We start from the raw sequence: 24485 nt of genomic DNA, 5'->3' as shown, positions 1-24485 counted from the left end.
GCATGCTATCTTGAGAGCACATTTGGAAACTAAATGAAATCTACATGCAAATGTCTATCTTAAGTTTCACTGATCTTGGCTGGGATATTGCTTACAAAGCACTTGCCTAGCAAGTGCAACGTCCTGGGTTTGATCTCCAGTACCAAAACAAAAGTCACTGATCTTTAAAAGGTTGCATTTCAGACAACCTACTTGTTAAATTCCCACATGGTAGTTGACATCTTAATTTAATCATCTAAATATGTTACCGTTTCCTAAGAATGTGAATATTATATTATATTTAGAAAGAAGATAAAGCAAGATGGGGATGTCACTCAGTGGTAGATTACTTTTCTTCCATGCATAAGGCTTGGTGTTTCACACCGTTAGACTCGGAGAGGGGCCCAATTAAAAAAGCAGGTCAAATGACATTCTTGTTTTTACTTGATCTCTCTTTCAAAAAATAAAGAGAAAGAAACCCCAATAATCAAAGGAGGATACAAGTATATTTTTGACAAGAATCCTTACTAAAATCTTCCATCTTCTATTCTACAGCATCAGAAAACAACAGCCCAAGCCTCTCTTTATTCTAGAAGAAGAGCTCTTGCCTCCAGCTACAACACCCCATCTGCCATTTTCTTCCCTTTTTCCTTTCACCCACAGTGGCAGCTTTCACAAGAGCTTGACTTTGGGCCTATGATCTCTGAAGCATATATGAGCTCTTCTTTCCTTGCTCTGTCTGCTCAAAAGCTTGACAGGCTGCTGTGCCTTCTGGTTTTTCATTGTCAAACTCATCACCAAAGACCTGAACACAGAAGACAGGGCAATATATATGCACCAACCTCCAACTTTCCTTCACACGAAGAGAAAAGAGGACCCAAGTGTATGACTCTCCTCTGTCATCCTGGACATAGCCCACTGGGCTAAGAACACAGGCAGCCATTCACAGACTGGAAAAACATGAATATAAACTATGTCAACAATCCTAGCTACTCAGGGGGCTGAGATCTGAGTATCCTAGTTCCTAAGCAGCTCAAGCAAGAAAGTGTCCATGAGACTACTGTCTCCAATTAACTAGCAAAAAGCCAGAAGTGGATCTGTGGTAGAAATGCCAGCCTTGAGTGAAAAAGCTAAGGGACAGCACCCAGGCCCTGAGGTCAAGCCCCAGTACAAGAACAAACAAAAGAAGACCATGAACTCAGACTGAGAGATTCATATTTAATGATGACTAGGAATGAAACTCACATGCTTACTTTCAGAAATTTTAACAGTGGGACACTAAATAAGGAAGTAGAGGGATGAAGTGTTTCAAGCTGGGTATAAACCTGAGACCTGAGACAGAGAGAAGAAAAATAGGCATAAAGTCCCATTAACTGGAACAGCTAAAGTGTGCTTTTCCTTAGCAACCCAGAAGAATCTAATATACTGATTTAAAAGAACCCAAATTGTCTTATCTGTCTTTAAACAACATTGAGAGTTTATTGTTTTATGCATTTATTTTTTAACTTCAGTGTCAACACTTGTCTGGATTATAATAGTAATAATACTGGCTATAATTTCACATAAGAGACACTATTCTCTTTTGATGAAGAACCTATTAATACATCTCTAGCATTATCATTTTTTGATATTATTAAGATAGTGCATAGAAATGACTTGGCCCAGGTTATATCCCTCGTTCGTAGCAGAAGTGGTGTTTGAGTTGCTGTCATAACGTGAGTAGTTTATGAGCAGTAGATATTTACTTCTTCGGTCCAGAGCCTGGGTAGTCTAAGATCATGATGACAGTATTGCTTTCTGCTTCCAAAGGTACAGGCCCCTTGTTGGTGCCTCTTCCAGGGACAGCAAAGCTTAGATGCTGCTTGCTACCAGTTAGCTCACCAACTTCATAATACCATTTGTGAGTGCTTCAGTCAACCCCAAAGGCCTTCCTTCTTTATATTTGTGCTTTGACAATTAAGTTTTGACACAAATTTTGGAGTGCCCACAAAGCACGCAAACTATAATAAGCAGGACTTGAACATGTACAGATGGAGAGTTCCAAAGGCTTTGCCTTCAACTGCTGTGTTTTCCCGCTACGCTAAAGGAAACGGAGTTTCCTGTTCACTATAGGACAATTTTTCTGACATTTTAACCTTACATGTAAGACTTCCAAAATATAACCCGCCACCACTTCATCTTTACTATCCTAACCTTCCACAACCCTCGTGGTTCACTATTGCCTTCTGTCTCATTCCCCACCTCCCACCCTCCTCTTTTTCTTAGTATGTCTCTCTTTCTTATCCTCTGTGTGTGTCTGTGTGTCTGTCTTTCTGTCCTGAAATTGTAATCCTGAATGAGAGAGAAAATGGCACCCAACGAAAAGAGCAGAAGGCCTCCCTTCTTCCATGATTTCCTTCATTTGAGTTCTGAGGCTGCAAAATCCAACTTTGATGAGCAACAATGTGAACTTACAGACTGCTTTGGAAGTGTTTATTTACACTTTCAGTTGAAGAACAAGGAAAATGGAATTTAGTGAGGAGCAGTGTGAACATGGTCTGACTCCCAGATAATTCATTTTTTTATGACAGATTCCATTTTCTGCTGCTGGTATCATTATACAGGAACACGTTTGTCCATGGAGAGTACATTTATGTCCTTTGCATGGGCTAACTCAGTGGTAGCATTTAATTTCTGCAATATTATTCACTTATCACTCCACAAAGGAAGTACCTGCTTGGAATGACTAAGTTCACTGAGTTGTTATTGCAAGAGTCAGTCTTGAAAGGAAAAGGAACATCAGTGCTTAGCTTGAGATTGTCTCATTATCTTTAAAGTGCTGCTATCAATGAGATGAGTTTTCTGAGTAAATTTGTGTTTGAAGGGGTGTGAGTATGTGCTCTATCAGAAATGTTGTGTTGCAGTATTGTTTATTGCAGGAGGCTGTGGCTGAAATGCTGAAACCGGGTGGGTACTTGTTGATAGGGAATGGTAAACTGGATTAGTAACTGTTCTTCAAAAGAGGGGTTGTGACTTGCCAGGTCTAACTAATTGATGGAATGGTAGAATACAGCCTCAAACCAGATATTCTAATTTTGAAGGAAAAGGGACTTCTATTTAAATATAAATTACATTATAAGGCAAAAGGTAATTATCTAGGTAGGTTTAATTTAATCATGTTTTCAGAAAAGCAAGACACAATAAAAATATTTGCTGCCTTTGACGATATAACTGTCATTGTTTTGGATTTCTGTGCCTTTTGTCTTTTTTGTAAGTTTGCTTTGGGAAGTATAAGGAGGAGCACAGAAATGGTGGGACAGAGGACAAACAAATGCAGCAGTGACTCACTAGGCACTATGTTGAAAATGAACTATACAACTTGTGGAGGGGAGGGTTGCGAGGGAACAACTGGTAGAAAAATGAGAGATGAAGCGACACTGTCCAAAAAGAAATGTAGTCATTACCTGACTCATGAAACTGTAACCCCTCTGTATATCACCTTCAAAATAAAATTAATTAATTTTTAAAAAAGGACTCTGAAAGTGGCTCTTTCTCATGTAGCATCATGAATTTCAAATGGCTATCACTCTCAGTCTTAAGTAAATTTTGATTTGGTTTCTTTGAATACACTTTGGTGAATAAAAATTATGTACAAATCAATGAGGGGTGAAAAACATAAGATGATGACATATTATAAGAGATTTAATAAAGACTAATTTATTAGGATAGTTGTTCTGGAACCTGCTTATGTGCATTTGATAATATTATTTAAAGAAATGTTCTTCTACTGTATATTTTCTTTATGAGGGAAAAGCTCTCTATCTGACCTCCATGGTCAGATCTCTAAACATGAAATTGGGAGATTAACTTTCAGATACATGAAAATTTTAGGACATGTCAAGCCAGAACACTTGGCTAGTAGTCTTTGCGTGCAGGTTTTTTTAAACAAATGCATTATGTTTGGGCCAGGGGGCCTTTACTACCCTTCTTCCTTTCAGGAATTTTTAGGCCATTATTTGAGCAAGCCCCTAGCTTTGGGGTAGAGATGAATCAAAAGCAGCTATTCCTCGGTTCTTCCCTGTGAAATTTCTATTCCTTCTTGTTCAAGCCCCAAATGTTACTCTCCCATTACCACTTGCTATTGAGCTAGGAATATAGCTTGGTGGTAAAACTGTGTGTTTACCATGAAGGAGTCCCTAGGTTCAATCCCAAGCATTATAAAAATTAAAATAAACAAAATTAATTAAGAACTTACCAATAAATCAAACAAATATTTATCTTTAGAGTCCACAAATAATTATTAAAATCTAATTGGAAATGCCAAAACTTCATTACAATATGACTGATCCTGTTGCTTCACTTAAATTATTCTGATTTGTGTTCCACATATATTAAACAAGATATGCATTTTAACTATCTTTTTACCCTTTGGTTACACAGTGGTATTTACTTAGAGATTCAAAAAACTTTACTTAGGTAAAGTTTACTTAGGTAAGTTTTTTTTAGCATGTTCTATACAAAGAATAACATATAGTTATTCAGTAGGAATTTTCTGAAAAAATATTTTGCCTTTTTTTTAACCCAGACTTCTGTGGTATTACAAATGCATCATGACATGCTAAAATTAAGAGGTAAGTCTTTTCAGCCATGGTCTTTTTCCAAATGAACACTTGGGTAATTTCCTAATAAAAGGTAAAACTGCCTATGGCATTCATTGTCAAATTCCTATTTCATTGCTACTTTACCATGCTGAGATCTGCAACTTGACCTTTCTTTGAAATTATTGGTCACACTGTAGCTGTGCATCTGATTCTACCAGTATCAATATTTGCTTGGCTGGAAAAATGTTTTCATCTGTTTGCAGATGATCTATTTTCTAGTTCTCTGGAGGTCTTGCATATCCTTGGCAATTCATTCTGTGCAAAAGAAATTTCCAGAGCAGACTGCAAATCCATGGTGTCCTACAGGAGTAATGCAGGAATCTACTCTCATGTAGCAGAGACACCAGCTGGCCACCCCCAAACTTGCTGCTGCTATTGTTCCATAATAATGGTGAATAGACATCATTTTCAGGTTGACAATTAAAACAACATTAATAGCTATTACAGTGTTGATAGGAAAATTAATTTATTTTCCCTAAATCATAATGTGATAAGGTAGTAATATGAATAATTTCAAATTTTGGAGTATACAGTCTGTATGATCGACATCTTTTTCTCATGCTAGTTAATGAAATTTGCATGTGACGATGCTGAAAAGAGCAAATAGCTAAAGGGCAAACCATAAAACTAAGGGCTAATTACTGTGCTACACCCATACAGGGTCAAACAAGCCTGTTCTCCCCAGTCAGTTCTGCAGCTTCTGCAGATGAGCTACATTTCTAGTAGCAGATATTAATAAAGCACTAATAATGTATGCAAATGACACAATAAAATCCATTGCTTTATGTAACATATCCTAATTATGAAAAGTTTATTTTGAAAATAACCATCAAATTTTAATATATTTCATATACACTTCATGTGTATATCGTACATATATTGCATATATTCTATACATATATGTGTGTGCATTTTTTCATTTTAGAAGTGTCTTTGCATGTTTTAGGATTTGCAAAAAGCCCAATTAGTAAATAGTGATGGATGGCAAATTGGGAATGTGGACAAAACAGGGAGACAGTCAGGGATATATTTGGTTCAGATTAGGAAACGTGCTACTTTAAACTGTTTTTCTCTCTCAAAGCCTGAGTGTCTAGTTTAATGATCCATACACTTTTCTCTCAGCTCCCTTCAAGTTTTTAAGACCTTCTTTTTGCATGTGTGTGTGTGTGTGTGTGTGTGTGTGTGTGTGTGTGCACGCGTGCATGCATGCACGTGTACATGCTTAGATGATCCATATATGTGAAGTCAAATTCTGAGTTTGCTCTTGATTTTTTGTGTGTGTGCTGGTCCTGAGGCTTGAACTCAGGGCCTGGGTGCTGTCACTCAGCCTGATTTGCTCCAGGCTGGTACTTGAGCCAGAGCCACTCCCAGCGTTCTCTGAGTAGTTTTTTGTTGTTGTTTGTTTTTGTTTTTTTGAGATAAGAGTCTCAGGGACTTTCCTGCCCTAGCTGGCTTCAAACTGTGATCTTCAGCTTTCAGCCTACTGAGTAAGCAGGGTTACAGAGGATTTGGATAATGCCTTTGGCTAGTTATGCTATACACTAGTCCCTTTGGTTGTTACGGTTTCATCTAGAGATAACTTCCTGTCCAGCAAATAGACAATTTAGAGTTCTCTAGTCATCCAAGTGCAGAATGAGGAGGAGTTAAACGTGACTTTTCGTGTCTCTATCAAGTCATGTTGAAATCCTACTCCCCAACGTGTAAGCTTTGCAAAGTGAGCTTTTGCTGTGTGCCGGGTCCTGAGTGGAGCCCTCAGGAATGGGGTTCCTTCTCTTGTAAAGAGAAATCCTAGAAAGCTGTCTCATCCCATCAGTCCCGTGAAAGTGCAGCAAGAAGACAACCATCTGTGAGGAAGTGCACAACCCCTGCCCTCCCCCTCCCCCCCTCCTCAGGCACTGAATCTGTCAGGACTCAGGTCTCAGAGGTCCCAGATGTTCTGGAAATGTGAAAAATAAATTTATGTTCCTTATGAGCTATGGCTTATAGTCTTTTGCTGTAATAATGTAAATACAATTAAAGATCAGGAAAGTTTTGTATAAGAAGATACAGATTGTGTGTGTGTGTGTGTGGGTGTGTGTGTGTGTGTGGAGAAGGAGGGAGTAACACTTTAAACTACTCTTGAAAAAGGGTGGACATGTTTATTAAGAAGTATGCCATGCTTTTACACCAATGGTTGAGAAAAAAATATTAGAAAAGACAGACGAAGGTGACTGTTACCAAAGCTTAAGTACAAAGAAAGATAAAGGAGTCAGTGAAATACAGACAATGTGCTCAGTCAGCGCTGAGTGTGAAAGAGAAAACCACAAGGCTGTCTGAATCCAACTCTTTGAGAAAGGCAGCCGCTCAATGGAGCTGCTCGGGCTGCCAAGAGCGGGGACAGGCTCTACTTACGCTCAGAGAGCATGGAGTACTTACCATGGGTGGCCAGAACTTTGCTGTCCTGTTCATGAGCAGCCAATAGACACATAGTTGTTGGGCCCTTGATGGTTATACCTATTTAGAAACTCAACCTTGAGTTTATTTAATGACCATTACCAACAATTAAATTGAAGACTGATAGGAGCTTTAGGCATGTTTGGAGCAACTATTTCAATGTTATTTATCAAGTATAACTTGTTGAGTTTTAAATACAGATCTAGTGGTTCGGGTGAAAATCGGACATCCAAATTGAGATATATGGTGATGAGTGTAAACTGCATGCTGAATTTCCAACTTAGTATTAAGAGTAAAGAATGAAAACCATGTAAGAGACTTTATTAAAAAGTATTTAACTTGATCATTCATTGAGATAATATCTTTGATATATTAGTGTAATGAAATGATTACTGTGCTTATTTCCACCTTTTGCTTTCATTAATGGGACTACTGGAGGATGTAAATTGTGTCTGCTCCTCTCATGTCTGCTCTGAGAGTATTGCCTCTCATGTGAGTACAAAGTGCCTCACTATGAACACTCTCCAGGTGAATTTCCTTCTCGCGAGAAGCCACCAATATTGGAAGAGTCTCCAATTGCTTCTACATAGTGGCCAGACTGTAGCATAATTCACTACCCACTGGAGGCTGACGCTGGCTTTTCATAGAGCTTGTTTTCAGCCTCAGATGTCCAAAGAAAACCAAGTTTCTGCTAATAAGACTGAAGGAGGCTAAAGAGATCACACCATCTTCCAACCCAATTAAAGGAAGTGTTGAATTTGAGAATGTTAATAACTCACCAAGAAGGCCGCTTGGCTGGGAACTAGGGGGTATGGACTCAAGTGCTGCGAATATCTGGCAGGTGATCCTTCTACTGCATGCCAAATATCAATAGGGAGTTTGTTTCAGCTTCTCCACTTTGAATATCACTCTATTAAAGGATGTAGTATTCTTATCCACAGTGGTCTCTACTCATCATATTAAGTTAGCTCCAACCTAAACTGAACCCAACCATTTAAGATACTATTCAACACTCAAATGTTCTTGGATGGCTATGATTAGATTTCTAGATTTTATGCTGACCAATGGAGTTGATGGTAGATACAGATAATCTCCATTATAAATACTGTATGTAACCACTACAGATACATTGATGGCATTTAAACGTCAACATCCTAGGCTATAAAACCTACAAGAACAAAGGTATTAGATCAGTGGATTCTTCCATAAGAACCACAAAACCTATTAGGTTGCAGATTTTTCTGGTTCCTAATTTAAATAGGTTTATTTAACATCTTCATAAATTTTACATTTGATACATATAAACATTGGACTGGATAAATTAAGAAATATAAGCCAAATGAACTATAAAGATTTCCACCTGTTCTTTTTTTTTTTTTTTAAACTCAGTTGAGTGCTTTCTCCTGGGGACTTGTCCCAAAGTGCAATTCATTTCACTTGCCTGTTTCTCTGCTAAGGAAACCTAGTTCTATCTTTTCAGTTGCCACCTGTCTTCTAGACTCTATAACATTACATTTCTAACTGCTTAGAGTATTTTCTTTGTCCCCCCCAAAAACCTCACACATTTAAACTTTCCTATATATAACTAAACTATCTAAAGACATCTTTAACAGTAGAATGAAAAAAGAGAACTTATATGTAATAGAGCAAATTATATACAAAGGGGGAAGAATTCCAAGGGTGAAGCAATACTTTGTTCTTGTTGGATCGTTCAAGTCTTCTGCATATCTCTTCCTTCTCTGTTCACTCATAGTATTCTAATTAGAAGTTAGGATTCACAGGACACTCCATGCACAAACATGATCTTGAGATTAAAGACCTTATCTACAATGGTATACTAAGTTGCTGTCTGCACATTCAAAAATATTTTAATTCAATGTTTATTTGTTGGTGGTGGTTTTTTGTCAGTCGTGGGGATTGAACTCAGGCCTGGGTGCTGTAACCAAACTTCTTTTGCTAAAGACTAGCACTCTACTACTTGTAGAATCACAGCGCTACTTCCAGCTTTTTTGGTGATTAATTGGAGAAAAGAGTCTCACAGACTTGCATCCTGGCACTGTTTTTGAACTGCGATCCTCAGATCTCAGTCTCCTGAGTAGCTAGTATTGCTCAACTCAATATATTTTGGAGAATAAACTCTATTCTAGACTCTAAAAATGAAGCATAAGTTGGACACTGTATGTATATGCAATTCTAGACAAATGATTCAGATTCTTGACCTAGTCTGTGATATCACAAAGGTAGTCCAAGGCATGAAAGGTTTGACAAGGTGTAAAGAGAATGAATGAAGATCTTAGCATAAGAGGAAACAAATGCTGTTAATAAAATGTCCTCCTAAACTAGAAGTGTTGCATACCTGTATTCCCAGCTATTGGGGAGATTGAGACAGGAGGATAGCAAGTTTGAAGCCAGCCCAAATATTCTTCTTTGAATAAATAAGAATCCTGATAAAACATTAAACAATTTTCATTAATCAATCAAATTTCAGTTAATCAGTTCTGAGATTAAGTCTATTTTAGGAACCAAGTACCTACACATCCATTCAACAGTCAAAAGTCAGGAATTGCAAATAAGTATTCTTTTCAGTTTTATCTAGTTAACACTTTTCAAAACTGTTTTGGCTAGGAGAAAAAATCATCTAGAGGTCCTAACATGAGAGTATAATAACATTTTGACATATGCTCTTGAAAGTTAGTGTTGTATTGGACTTAATAATTATTTCTAAATTATCCAATTAGGTGACTTCATAGAAGACAGAAGGAAAATGATGAGAAAAAAACCTCATTCCCAGTCCCAAACACTAGATTATTTTATTGTTTATTTGAATAAAGTAAATAATAGAAATTTCCTGGATCTTTTAAACTGAGTGAAGGGAAAATTATATTTTTAACTAATCATGGGCAGATAAATGGCCCACTTAAACTAGTGCCTTTTTTCTACAATTTTTAATTCAAAAATGTTCCTGATTTTAGAGTTTAACCCCTAATTATGCTCCCAAGTATAATATGAATTACAGAGAACAAATAAATCTCAAGCTATTTTGAATGAACTTTAAATTTTAAATGAAGTTTCTTTTTGTTTCCATAATCTTATATGTTCAAAATAAAACAAACCACCCCAATAACAAAATGTCTCTAGATCAAAAGAGAATTTAATGGAATAAAAGCAAAAAAAGCCTTTACTAATTTGATTATAACTGAGTTTCACTATTTTATTTTATATTAATCCTTTTTTATCTCAAGGCATTTATATAAACTATTTAGAATTTTCTAAAAAAATATTCACTGAATTAGTAACTTTTATTTTAAAAGATATCTATCTATCTATCTATCTATCTATCTATCTATCTATCTATCTATCTATCTATCTATCTATCTATAATTTAGTGGTTTATCTAAAAGCTTCCGGGATTTACCTATGGAGGATATAAAATGCAAATTCACACACATTCCCAGTAAGATAATCCTTATTTTACAGGTTGACACCTCCCTTTTTCAAAATTACTCCATTACTTTTTTCTCCAGACACAGACACCACACCTTGTCATCAATAAATAATTCCACTTTAATGGCAAAGTAATAATTTAGACAGATACAGGGTGCACGTTTGCAAAAAAATATATGCAAGCTGGTTTACAAGCTAGAGAGGAACAATAAACCAATAGAAAATACGTCATCCAGTTAAGTCCATTGACACCAAGTACTTATTGTTGGGGCTTTACAAAGACTACAAAACCTTGTCAGATGATTTATTTCTCACTGTTTCTGTCTATTTACATGATATGTTACATCAGAAAATGTACAAAATATAAAATGTATACAGACAAATGTTTCACAAACTAGTTTAAGTTGTAAACTAGGCGGACCTAAATTGGATGTATTGCAGGAAATTCTGTTTATGCTCATGTTTGGACTGTGTTTCTCAAAATGGCAGGGAAAGATTCGCAATTTTCATAGATCACATATTATACAAGGGCAAAAGTCACTCATCCAGCTACATATATGGATGTTGTACAACAGATTTGATCCTTGTTTGAGGCTTGAAAGTCAGGGTGACAATTCCATGTGCATAATTCAGTTCAGATTTCCCTCAGGGCAATAGCACCTTATAAGGACCTATACACTTAGTGATGCTCTGAAAACTGCACAGATGTCTTGATATGACTTGTTTGATAGCAACTGACCCATGGGGTGGTCACAGAGGATAGCACCAATTACACATCTGAAAAGTAGCACATTTTCCCTTGCGTAGAACAAGTCAACACCATGGCCTAGCCCTTGGGTTTCATGAACTACAAACCTGTCCTCTGTGTGTGTGTGTGTGTGTGTGTGTGTGTGTGTGTGTGTGTGTGTGTGTGTATGTGTGTGTGAGAGAGAGATGGTTAACTTCTCCAATGACTCTGATCAGTTTTCATGCACTCTAAAGCCTGCCACCACAGATATACTTTTAGACAGTTTTACTGATTCCAAAAATATACTGGCTTCATGGACAGTTTTGAAGCATGCTCACTGTAGCACTGATAGCTCCTGTGTAGTCATAACAACTGTGAATACAGGACGAACACACCAGATCATAACAGCTTTGAGGATTTGCATTCTGTCTTTTGTTTGCAACATACAGGAAATCTCAGCAAGTGAAACACCTCTTAAAACACCAACAGGATAAAATACAACTTTGTTTGTGTTTGTTTTGATTTGTGCAACTTTGATAAACATTATTATTTACAATACCTACCCAGTAGACTGTGCATATCTAACCTTCTTTTACAGTATCAACTCTCCCTCTTTCCACAGTGACTTTACTGCTTCAGTGTTCTTTAATGCTGAATTTCTCATGTACAATAACAGCGATCAAAACAACATGCATCAAAACTAAAAAGAAAAAAAGAAAAATGGAAATGAAAGAACATGGAAAGAAAACCAAATAGTTGTGCTCAGGCTTCCTCTCGTTCTCCTGGCTCTGCTGGATCAGGATTCAAAAGCTCCCACCTTCTGAAACTCTTTTTTTCAGTTAGAACTGGATGGAATTTAGCCACATGTTTCAACTTTGAAGCAATGGTCAAAAAGGGTTTCTAAGAGTACTCAAGTCACGTAGAGGACAGGGAAAACAATCTACTCAAAGGTAAACATACCGATAGTCCTCCTATCCATTTCTCCAAAAAAGAGAGAAAGAGAAAAGAAACAACAGCAACAAAACCTTCCCCCCAGCAATTTATAGAGATGAGGCTACTGTGTTAACTGGTGTAGCGTGGCTATGAAATTAAAAAGACGGAGGAAATTACCAATACTTCTGGATTTGAACCAACTGGTAAACCATTGTAGAAATCTGTTTTAAGGCAGTGAGACAGCACCATAGGAAATGTTCCTTCTTTCACTGAAAAGGCTCGAACAAATAAAGCCCTAAAAAGCCTTTTGTCAGTGTGGACTAATAATTGGTATAAAACTCTTGTTAAGGGAGTGGGTAGGTGGTTTAAAAAGACCACTGTGGTAAAAACAACCTTATAAAACCTGTGACTCAGACGCTAAGAAGTTGGTGGCGCATGTGATCGAGAACACGGCAGTGAGAGTGAAATTGGCAATTCTCCAGTTTGTCACAGTAGTGTTTTCCTGGTGGTTGCACAATTCCTTTTGTGCTTCTGGAGGACTAGCCTCTTGGATTCACTGGAATGGGGTGGTGTACAACACAAACACTACTGGAGCCCTGTGACCAGCACCAAGGAGGGTGGCCCCAAGGAGGTGGATGGACAGATCAGAAGGGACTCTGCCTGGGGAGAACAGGCAAGGAACAAAAGGAAAAGGGAGAAAAGAAAAAGAAAAGGTTGACATTGTAAACTTTTAAAGAGAAAGGAAAAGGAAAGTCCAGTCTGGCTAACCCATGTGTGCAAGCTATTTTCAGTTGCCCTGTCATGAGAGATCTTTCCAGTCGGGTCATGGAGCCTGCAGGAATCTGTGGATATTCAAAATGCCTAGAAATAAAATAAAGTCAAGCTCACATTACAACTTAGCATCTTGGCGCTTCTGATCTTAGTTCTGTTTCCTCCTTGGTGACCACAAGACTGGGTCAGAGCCCTGGACAGGGGACTTTCATACTGGCAGTGAAATACCTTTTGTGAAAATACCTTTGTCTTTCAAAACACTTTGTTAAAATGCATTGTTTTTACCCCTAACTTCTTCCCCCCCTTTTTTTGCACCCTAGAGGGTGGATTCAAGAGATGAATCCAAAATGTCTTCATGGTGGCTGGTGCTATCACTGTCGCAGCTTTGTGTGCCCGGGTAATTGGCTGCTTCTTGGAGTTTCATTAACATATTCATCTGAAGAAAGAAAAGAGAGACATCCCTGTGAGCAGTGATGCATTGAATCAGCCAGTCCCAGAACAAACACAGCCCTCAGCCACATGGAACCATTAAAAGCACCGTCTTATCCCATATCCAAGCGAAATGGCAAAGAGTTTTTGGATTTACACTCATTGCCCCTGGCTCCTGTTCATGTTTCTCCCAAACACAGCTTCCACACCAAACCATAAGGACAAAATAGGGCTGGCTAGATAACTCTTTTATTTGGGGCTATGAATGAATACTGCTCCAGCAGGGAGACTGGAAAAGAAACTGTATCACAGCTGGACATCTGGGTTGGTTGCTGGAGAGGAAGCCAAGTTTCCCAGCTTTTTGGCTGGGAGAAACAGAAAGCAGTGAATGGCAACTAAAGATCGTGAATGTTCATACACCCACCAACGCGAGGGCCTCACAGACAACACATACACACAAGCATTGTCCCTGGAGAGGAGGAGGGGAGGATGGAGTGGAATGCAGCCAGCTGCTGCTCACAGCACACCATCTGCTATTCAGGAGCTGACCTCAAAGAGAAGGTGACAGAATGAAGCAGAACCATGAGCATTTGAAGAGGGAGAAGGAAAGAATCTCTGTCAAGTTTGGGTTGTTATTGAATTTCTCGCAGAAATATGATTGATATATCACTGAAAACAAAAGCCACCTTCTGGAACAATAGCGGTTGTCTCAAGTTTCCCCAGTTTGATGAGGGAATGCTAAGGCTTGTTGAGCAACAAGGGACATGTGCATACAAGCACCTGGGGAGAAAGGCAGCTAGCCAGTATGTTAGAAAAATAAAAGGAAGAGGCAGTGCTTAGATTCTGATGGATCTAAAGCCCCCAGGTTCCTTAAAACATGATGGCTCAACAATTTTAGAAAACAGAAAAATCAAGGACAGGGTTGTTTCTTTGCTTTATCAAGCATTTCTACATCACAATCACATTGGCATTGCTTGATATGGAGTCATTGTATTATTTTATACATTATTTCAAGTGGTTATTTGCCTTCCAATGTAGAAAAATAGAAGGGATTCTAAGCATGTTTACATGCTCAGTGTAAAATCTGTGTTCAATAAATGCTTGCAAAATGAAAGACAAACTGGTAGTCGCCACTTTCAGCAAGAATGCCTTTTTAGAAAAAAAAAGTTAGAGCCTATTTTGAAGTCGTTTTAATAATATTTGGGACTGCATTTCTTCAAGCTAATTTTCAATCTAAATCTCTGAATGCATTAAAGCAGCTACATAAGGCTGTGAATTCAAAGTAGTTAGTGGTAATCTTTCAAACCCACTAAACCAATCAAATGAATGCCTCTGTCTCTCTGTCACCTCTTAGTCATCTCTTTGTCTTTATCTTTCTCTTACACTCTTACACACACACACACACACACAAACACACACACACACACACACACACACACACACACACACTTTTCTTTTGTCAACCCATCCCTCACAAGCAGAGGCTGTATGCAAAGCATTTGATAGAAACTGATTTAACCAACACAACTGTGTTTAGAGCACCCTTTTGATTTGCTAAGAGTAGAAATGTCAAATGAGAAATATAATTGTTCTCTAGTCACAAATGCTTGAATATACTTGAAGCTAATTATTATTAAAGGTTTATAGTACAATAGTATTATTAAAGTCGTAATTTTTGAGTATGGTGTCATGTAGTAAATATCTGCCATTAGAGAAAGTTCCACATCTCAAATTTGTAATAAATATATACAATGGTTAGGAGGGATGAACAAGTTTGACAAAAAATGTACTTCTACCTTACTTATGCAAATGTAACCCCTCTGTACATCACCTTGACAATTAAAAAAATAAATGTATACAGTGGGATTTACTTAGTTTTCTCACAGGGTTGTTTCAAGCAGTGCCATAAAGTATTACAAGAGGAAAAGAATAATATTATTTGAGTTACCATTGTTATCAGATTATTATCCTTTGCCAAGTTATTTCCTCCTCTCTCCTCCTTGGTTTCTTCCTTCTAGTCTTGATCAAACAGCAACTTTCTGTTACTTCTAACACATCCATTCTGTGTTACCCTCACCTAATACCTACATATCTATTCTCTCAGATTCCTTTCTCTTCTCTCTTTAAATCTATTCTGTGCTTTGTTGTTAAAACAGTTTTAAAAGTTCTCACTCAAAAACCTTTACTAGCTCTCTGTTAACTCTGCATCTTCCTGCAAAGATAAACAAGGATTGCTGTCATCTAGCAATTAAATACTTTTTACCATCTTATCTATGGTTCCCTAAACTCCCCATGTGCAGTATATCAAGTTTCATATGCTGTTCTCTTAATTTTGGATATATTCCATCATATGATAAACTCCTCCTTAAGCCCCAAGACCCAACTCAGGAAACTCATTGTGGAACTTTTTTCTAATTGCTTCCTCAATGGACTCATAACTTTACTTAGCATGTACCTTTATCGTTAGAATGGGTAGATGCTTATCTACTGCCAGATGTAAGTTTTTACAGGTCAGATGATTACTTACATCTGGCCTCTAGATCAGTTTTCATAAGTAGTATTTACTAACACTGAGATTGTTGGTGATAACTACATATTGCATTTTTTTTTAAAAAATTGAAATATTCTAAAAGTCACATTTAATTCAGATTCAAAGTAGAACTTCTGGCATTAAATAGTATTTTTCCTCCTATGATTTATGATTTCAATTGGATTTTGCATTGAGTTAGTAACTGTAGAAATATATAGATATAATAGGAAGAATATTTTTCTATAAGAATGTAGCAGATCAAAAGATTAATTTTTAGATTTTATCTTTTACTATGTAGCATGTGAGATAAAATTTCTTCTTTCTTAAGGAACTAAAAGGTTTTTTTTTTTAAACCCCACTTCTCAAGACTCTGTCTCTCTTTCCCACAATTGAGAATTGGGGAAGAAAATACTGATTTAGATTATAGAAAGTGACCAAGTTGAGGTCATTTGAAAAGGATCTCATTATGCTACAGACAAACACTGAAGACAAGTCTCAGAAACACCTTTCATTACCTGAAACAGACATGAGAAATATACTAGAAATATAGAGGGTGGACAGGAATTCATTAAAAGTTCAAATACTCCATATTTGTATACTACAATATATATTTGCTTTATTTAAACATAACTGTCCTATCAGAAGTCATTTAGTGTATGCTCACAATTACACTGTATGAAACCAAATCCACCTCCCCTGTTGATTTCTATGCATCATCTAAAAGGCCAGGTGCCAAATGAGAAAAGTATCAGTCTGGGCCCTTCAGCTCTAAGAAAGGCTTTGTGTATATCTCAGTGATTTCTATGGAACTCATAAACTAGTCTGCAAAATTTCTCTGTGTGTGTGTGCATTTTGCTGTGAAAAGATCCTGAACATTGATCAAATTTTCCACATATACTCCCCAACATGAGGAATTGGGGCTGTGGCTCAGGTGAGCTCAAGGTCAGTGCCCAGGTCCAGAGTTCAAGCCCCACAACCGGAAAAAAAAAATCCCCTAAATAATGGGCGGTTGATAGAGTGAGAGTGATCATAGGTGTGCTCTTGGGCAGTTTGTATGAGTATTTCTTAAAACATCCAGTCTGATTATGTCATTGAATGTAGTTATGGGTTATAATTTAATTTGTTTCTTTTTTATATTTTTAATAAACATAATAGATTTTTCTTTCTGTATTGACTATACTAATCCAATCATCTCTTTAGACACAGAAAGGTCAGCTAAAAAACTATATTATATTTGATACTAATATACACAAAGTAATCTATAAAAATAAAAAGTAGGTATCCCCAAAGTTTTTTTTCCTACTATAACTGTAAATACATTATATTCAGAATATTCATTGATTTCTCTCTCTTTTTTAAATTTTTTTTGTCCATCATGAGGCCTGAACTCTGGGCCTGGGCTCTGTCCCTCAGCTTTTCAGCTCAAAGCTAGTGCTCTACCACTTGAACCATAGTGCCACTTCTGGCTTTTTCTGCTTATGTGGTGCTGAGGAATCAAACCCAAGGCCTCATGCATGCAAGACGAGCACTCGACCACTGAGCCACCTTCCCAGCCTCTTTCTTTGTTTCTTAGATACAAGACCAGGACTTAGTCTAGTCTCAGTACCTGAAGCTTTCACTCATTGACTAAGCCATACCTCCAACTACAGAATATTCATTCTTTAGAGTTTTGAAGACTTACTTATTGTAGTATTTTTAAAACATAAACTATGTACATGTGTACAGCACAGAGAATAAAGTCCCTCTGATTTCCAAGTCAGTTTTTCTTTCCCTGCTGAAATCAACAGCAGAGTAATCCTAAATTTAATCAGGCTAAGTGATGTATATTCAATATTCTTTTGTTTTGTAAACACATATTAGATTCTATCCTTTTTTGTTGTTTTCACTTAAGAAGAAAATTTAGCTTTTATTGAAAGACCTAGTAAACTGTTACGATATTTTAAAAATTATTTTGATTTGAACCATTAACACAACTGATCGTTTGTTCAAAGAATCTTTATAGTCACAGAGTTCAACCAGGCTTCAGGATTTCTTGTTTCTTGTTAGACAAAGAATTTATTTAATTAGTATTTCAAAATTATTCACTTATTTAATTATTATGAGTTAATAATTATTTCACTGAAATTAATGTGGACTGAAATTTCAGAATTCAAGTCCAGGTATCAATATCAGAATAGGTTCAAATATTACCAAATAACTCACTGCCTTTATTAGAGATGATGAAAAGAGAGGGCTAAGACACATATCATACTTATAGGAAGAACCGAGTTTGAGCTCCTTACCAGGGGATCTCCTTCCGTGTCAGTCTGTGGCTTGTGCTTTGAAGTTGTGGCTTCTTTAGTAGATGTGCATCCCTCATACCCAACATCTTCTGGCCGCAACTGAAGTAATGCTGGGCCTTCCTGAGGCAGAGATGCTGAGCTCCAGGGATATGTGTCGAGAACCCACTTGGAGGGATCTTCCCACGGTGCACGTTTCCCATACATCTAAAAGTTGATCACATATTTGGTATACATAAAATTCATTCCTATTAAGTATAAAAAGGTGAGAACTAATTGTTTCTCCCCTCCTCCATGCTGTGTTCCTATGGAACTTAATCTACAGAGGAACTGTCTGGCTACCATCTTCTAGAGGTTAAACAATTATCGATTGTATTTAAAACCTGAAGGTGAGACAAGGTAAAAATTGAACCTCTAGCAAGGTAACAGCATTTGGAAGAGAATATGAAGGAGATTTATTATAAATCCATGTAAAAATAATCACCTGCATTTGTCTTTATTAGTAATTTTGCAAACCCAGAGAAAACTCAAAAATAAATAAATAAAAATACCCTCCAGATTAAATAGCTTGGCAAAAAAAATTCTACACTTACAATAAACAAAGTTTTCTATGGAAGATAGGAAAGATAATGAATTAAAGAAAAAAGACAATGTTTTTCTCTTTTGAATACACTCTACTCAAATTTTTTTTTGAGAAAATTCTTTCTCTGATAGCCATTTTCCTTCAATTAACTTCTTCTTCTGATAATACAGCTTCTTGTAAAACCTCTTTGGAGATGTTTATCAGCTGACTAAAAAAAGAGAAATCAATTGTTTATCAAGTATAAGTTGTTTACGAATTCACATGAAAACAAAAAGCCAATAAGGAAGATACACTAGAGTCCAATTCAAGGGAGTACAGCAGAGGACAGAACATGATTCCAAGACATAGTAAAATGTTTTAAGCTAGCCACAAGCTGAACCAAACTGAAAAGGAGACACTTAAGACACAGGCTGATGAGAAATTTTTTTGCAAAGGTAAGTACAAGGCCACAAGGTATACAAAAAGAAAAAGAGAAAGAGAAGATATTGGCTGGGTATCTGTGGTGTGTCATATTGTATTTAAGGGCAAGGTTTCTTGTGGTTCAATGAGACAAAAGCAAAATGTGGACAGCATGAAAAGTCCATGGAAGACTTTAAAGTTCTCTTTTCTCCTCCAGAAGGTATATGCATGTTCATAGCCTTAGGCTATGGTAACAAACAGAGCAATTGGAAGGTTTTTTTAAATAATTATTTTCTTTTGGAGCAGAAAGTTTTCTCTCAGTTAGAAATCTACTTTACGGAGCATAATAGCCATAGCATAGCTTGTTCTACACTCTAATGTAATTAGAGATAAATATATAATTCTTACACAGCTTGTGTTAAAATGAAGAGTATGTTAAAAAGAGAGAGAGTCTAGAACAGCCCTAAATAACACTGAACTCTAGACACAACTGAGAATATTCCTCCTCTCCTCCCCTCTCCTCTCCCCTCCCCTCCCTCTCTCCCTCCCTCCCCTCCCTCTCTCCCTCCCTCCCTCCCTCCCTTCCTCCCTCCCTCCCTCCCTCCCTTCTTTCTTTCCTTCCTTCCTTCCTTCCTTCCTTCCTTCCTTCCTTCCTTCCTTCCTTCCTTCCTTCCTTCCTTCCTTCCTTCCTTCCTTCCTTCCTTCCTTCCTTCTTGGCCTGCCTTCCTATCTTCCTGCCTGCCTTCCTATCTTCCTGCCTGCCTTCCTATCTTCCTGGCCTGCCTTCCTTTCTCCCTCCCCCTCTGTTTTTAAACTGAAGCTTAACTCAGGGTCTGGCATGCTCTATTGGTTTTTATGCTCAAATATGGCCCTCTATCACTTGAGTGGTGCCACATTTCCACTTTCAGCATTTTGTTTGTTTATTTGGAAATAAGAGTCTCACAAATTTTTCTGCCATGGCTGGCTTGGAACAATGATCCTTAGATCTCAGCTTCCTGCTTAGCTTGGATTACAGAGCAGAACTACCAACATGACTGATACTAGTCTTTTAAACATAATTCAGACAAAAAAAAGGGAGACAATAATCAAATGCTAAACATGTCTAACTATATTTTGGACTAAAAACATACTATAGGAAAAGAAAGATGAAGAGAGAGATTTAAACATTCATCATGAGTTGAATGTATTGCTGACATTTAAAGAAAGAGCCATCAGAATAAAAAAATCAAATAAATTACATCACTAGCACCTTTCCAACTAAATCATGAGGCAGAAATCATTCCCCAAATGGCTCCTTACCTAGGCATGAGCTTTCCTCTGCAAACACATTATATTCCATGCTCTGCACTCAGAATTTTATGTTTGCTACCAGGATTCATTTCTTCATCTCCCTCCAATTCAAAGTTCTTAGCCAGTGGATCCAAAAGAGTGGTTTACAACTTCATTGTTTCTTACTTGTCCATAGGTAACAAACTGAGTTTCCTAGGAGTATCTGCCTGCTAACTTTAACAACAAAACAAAATATCTACCAACTATGAGTTTTCTTTCTCCTAGATGTTGCATTTGCACTTCAACCCTATATCATAGTTGACTCAGCTCTCACATAAATTTAACTAATAAATATCTAAAACCATAGATAGTTTTGCCCATCTTCAAGTAATTTTGAAGTATCTCTCCATTTTTTTAGCAAGTGCTCATAATTTAAATAATTTCATATTTGTCAAAATAGAATCTTAACTATATAATTCTCAAAACAGAGCTTCATAATTAATATTGACTTTAATGCAAAATGACCCCATGCATATTTTAACAATAAGGTCTAAGAAAGCTATGAATATTTAGATATAATTGTTCTTATATATAAAAGCTCCTTTCTCTCTTAATTAGCAAGCAAATATTAAAGAAGAATTTCATCTATAAAGATATAGGTGATAGTTTATTAATATTGAGACTTATCAAGACAATTTAGTTAAATACTAATTTAAAAATATTTATCTTACATTGTAAATTATTTTTTAGAATAAATGATTAGTATTGAGAGACTAACCTGTATCTTAGCATAAACAGTTTAGACTAATCTGAAACATGATCATGTTATATTTGAAAACTGGAGCTGGGAAGGTGGCTCAGTGGTAGAGCGCTTGCCTTGCATGCATGAGGCCCTGGGTTCGATTCCTCAGCACCACATAAGCAAAAAGAAAAAAGCCAGAAGTGGTGCTGTGGCTCAAGTGGTAGAGTATTAGCCTTGAGCTGAAGAGCTGAGGGTCAGTGCCCAGGCCCAGAGTTCAGGCCCCATGACCGGACCCCCCCCCAAAAAAAATCACTTGGTTATATTTGAAAACTAAAAACCATTGTCATCATCTTTTACTTCCCTTTTTAACAAACTAAAGTGTTACTGAGGGCCCTGATAGTGCATGTCTGTGATCCCATCTCAGGAGTCTGAGATCTGAGGAAAGCAGTTTCAAGCCAGCCAGGCAGGATATTCTGTGAGACTCTTACCAGTAATTAAACTCCAAAAAAGCCAAAAGTAGAGCTGTGGCTCAAGTGGTAGAGTACCAGTCTTGAGTTTAAAAGTTAAGTAGCAGAGCCTAGGCCCTAAATTCAAGCCCTAGTACTAACACACACACACACACACACACACACACACACACACACACACACACACACACACACACACACACACACACACACACACACACACACACACACACACAGAGTTAGAGATTTGCTCTTATCCTTAAAAACATGAAACTGAGTTGTTTAAATCTGAAACAAAAATGATTTATATAATTTTTAACATCTTAACTTTGTCTTTGAGTATTCAGAGCATCTTCACATTCATCATGCTGCTAGCATTCTCTTGATTGTTCTAAACACCACCATGCCACCTTACTAGATCAAGACACATGACAATGCAAGGGAAGGAAAGGAGGAAAACAATGGAGGACCAATTTCCAGTTAGTAAAAGAAAGACTTGACACAGTATTGAAGAGGACAGAATTTGCCAAATATGAGCTTCATCTTAAGCCAAACTTCATCTAAGCCCAAACTGCCTAAATACCCAGGGGAGAGATGAAAGGAGATTGGATTCCTGCATAATAAGTTGAGTGATTATATAATCTAAATATTAGAAGCGTTTTTTTCAGCCTACAATTCCATGAAATTTCAAATCCCCTTTAAGTAACCCTCAAGATTGGTGGGGGGGCGGGAGAAGCAGATAAGCTATTTTGCTGAAGAAAGATGAGTTTCCTATTAATGACATATTTCACATGTTAGTGAACTATGCACAAAAGGGTTGGTTATAGGGCCTCATGATGCAAGACAGGTGAGAGAAACAGCAGAGTCCTGCTTAAACAAAATGTCCATTGTCTTCCTTAGAATTTGGAGTTTTCTTTTAAAAATAAGTGTATCTTGCAAGTGATTGTTAGCTTGCAAGTAAAAGGTGTCATTGCTGGAAGAATGGTTTCCTTTTTCTCTTATATATCTCTTGTCCTAATATATGACTATGCATGTTAGTTGCTCTTCTTTACTTGCATTTTAATTGTATAAACATCCAAAGAAATAAGGATTCTTTGTGTTAAAAAGAATGAACATTAACAACCAGGCGCTGGTGGCTCACGCCTGTAATCTCAGGAGGCTGAGATCTGAGGATCACAGTTCAAAGCCAGCCAGGGTAGGAAAAGCTGTGAAACTCTTTTTTTTTTTTCCCGCTCCCCGTTCCTCCCCAAGCTGTGAAACTCTCATTGCCAATAAACCACGAGAAAACTGGATGTGGCACTGTAGCTCAAGTAGTAGAACGCTAGCCTTGAGCCGAAGAGTGGAGGGACAGAGCTCAGGCCCAAAGTTCAAGCCCCATGACTGATAAAAAAAAAAAAAGAATGAACATTTTATTTCTTCTTAAACAATAATGCAAATTAAATACTCTACCTGAAGACCTTCTCTCACTGCCTCTAGAATATATGGTACCAAAGAATAATTCCAGAGATCCATGAACCATACTCTAGAACCTTCTACGTCCATAGGGCAGGGAAGAAAAAGTCTAGGACCTGAGAAGACATAAATAACAAAATATATTTGAGGAATATTATAAAATGGCAGAGGTGAGATATTGCTTGTAGGACTAGAAAATTGTTACCTTGGCCAGGCAGATTATTTAAAAAATATGTATACTGAAGACACAATCTCCTGGCCTCTCTTTTTTATTCACATAAAATATTACTACAAAGCACAGCATATCAGAGCTTGGAGTGATAATAAAAGTCGCAATGCAGTCAACTCGCCACATTTTACAATGCAAAATTCAGCTATGCTGACATCATCCAAACTATTTACAATCATCCAAATGATGTCTAACTAAAATCTTCTCTCACAACTACATTTAATATAAGCTGGTCACTACAATGCTTTTGTACCCTAAATATACTATTAATTTTGAATGACTATGATTTTTAGAAAATTGTCTCTATCAACCTTACTTGATTTCAGTAATATTTTAGTAATAATTGTCAGAATAAAATGAATCTAATCCAAGGCAGAAAACTTAGAAGGCAAGCTTTTAGAAAGGGGAAAAAAACCCTCAATCTTTGGATGCTTTGAAAACATTGGCTTTGCTTGTTATTTTTTACCATCCAATCTGGCTGTCTTTATCAAGTACTCTCTGTTCTTGGAAAATGGCATATTGTCATTTTGGAACTCACCAATGGTAACATCAGAAGAACTATGTGTTTCTAAAAAACTATTGAGATGATGCCATGTCTTTGGAATCCAATCTATGATTTTAACCAGGTCATTATTCCGTATATTCTTTTCAATTTCCATCTCTACCAGTTTCCTTCGAAGGTATCTCTCTAAAAAGCCTTTCACAGGTTCTGTGTGGTTTGCACATAATACCCATCTACAAAAAGAAAAAAAATCAGAAAATGTTATATGGATTAAAATTTAATTTCACAGTTATTTCAATTCAAATCTAAAGTACTAATGATCCTAGTGTAAGTCCGTCCATCCTTTAAGGCTGCCCAGTGTTGAGAAGTTTATTAGCACTAGAGTTATTATGCAAAGACTCCATTTTTCAGAGCTTAAGGGAAGCTCAAGTGCAGCAGAGGTAAGTGGGAGTCTACATGCTGAGTGCCCTCCTAAAGGAAAATCTCAAATCCTGAAGTAGGAACTCTTCACATTTCTTACACCTAGAAGAGAAATGCTCTACTTGAGCCAGGCCCCCTTGGAGGAGGGGAATCATTCTACTCTCTAAAAGCTATTCTTTTTGAAGAAACACTTTTGATGAGCACAATATGTCTGCTTGAAAAAAGAGAGTCACAGAAATGAGAATTAACCTCGCAGT

General features: G+C 37.0%; 1 protein-coding gene across 10 annotated transcripts in view; it reads right to left on the bottom strand.

Annotated features, from left to right (window-relative positions):
• Nucleotides 1-10592: 10592 nt before the first annotated feature.
• Nucleotides 10593-24485, bottom strand: part of Nav3 (neuron navigator 3) — a 660839-nt gene continuing 646946 nt past the window's right edge. For all 10 annotated transcript variants that reach the window (XM_069989107.1, XM_069989142.1, XM_069989115.1 and 7 more), the window contains 4 exons: nt 23845-24041; nt 23075-23193; nt 18169-18372; nt 10593-13363 (listed from right to left, as the gene is read on the bottom strand). In XM_069989107.1, coding sequence (XP_069845208.1) covers nt 13244-13363; nt 18169-18372; nt 23075-23193; nt 23845-24041 — 640 coding nt within the window. In that variant the 3' untranslated portion in view covers nt 10593-13243. The remainder of the gene's footprint in view (nt 13364-18168; nt 18373-23074; nt 23194-23844; nt 24042-24485) is intronic.

The sequence above is a fragment of the Dipodomys merriami genome, unplaced genomic scaffold (genome assembly GCF_024711535.1).
Source record: "Dipodomys merriami isolate MVZ:Mamm:240054 unplaced genomic scaffold, mDipMer1.0.p SCAF_10, whole genome shotgun sequence".
Classification (NCBI taxonomy): Eukaryota; Metazoa; Chordata; class Mammalia; order Rodentia; family Heteromyidae; genus Dipodomys; species Dipodomys merriami.
Note: the sequence above shows the minus strand (reverse complement) of the source record. Positions and strands in the feature narration are given on the sequence as shown.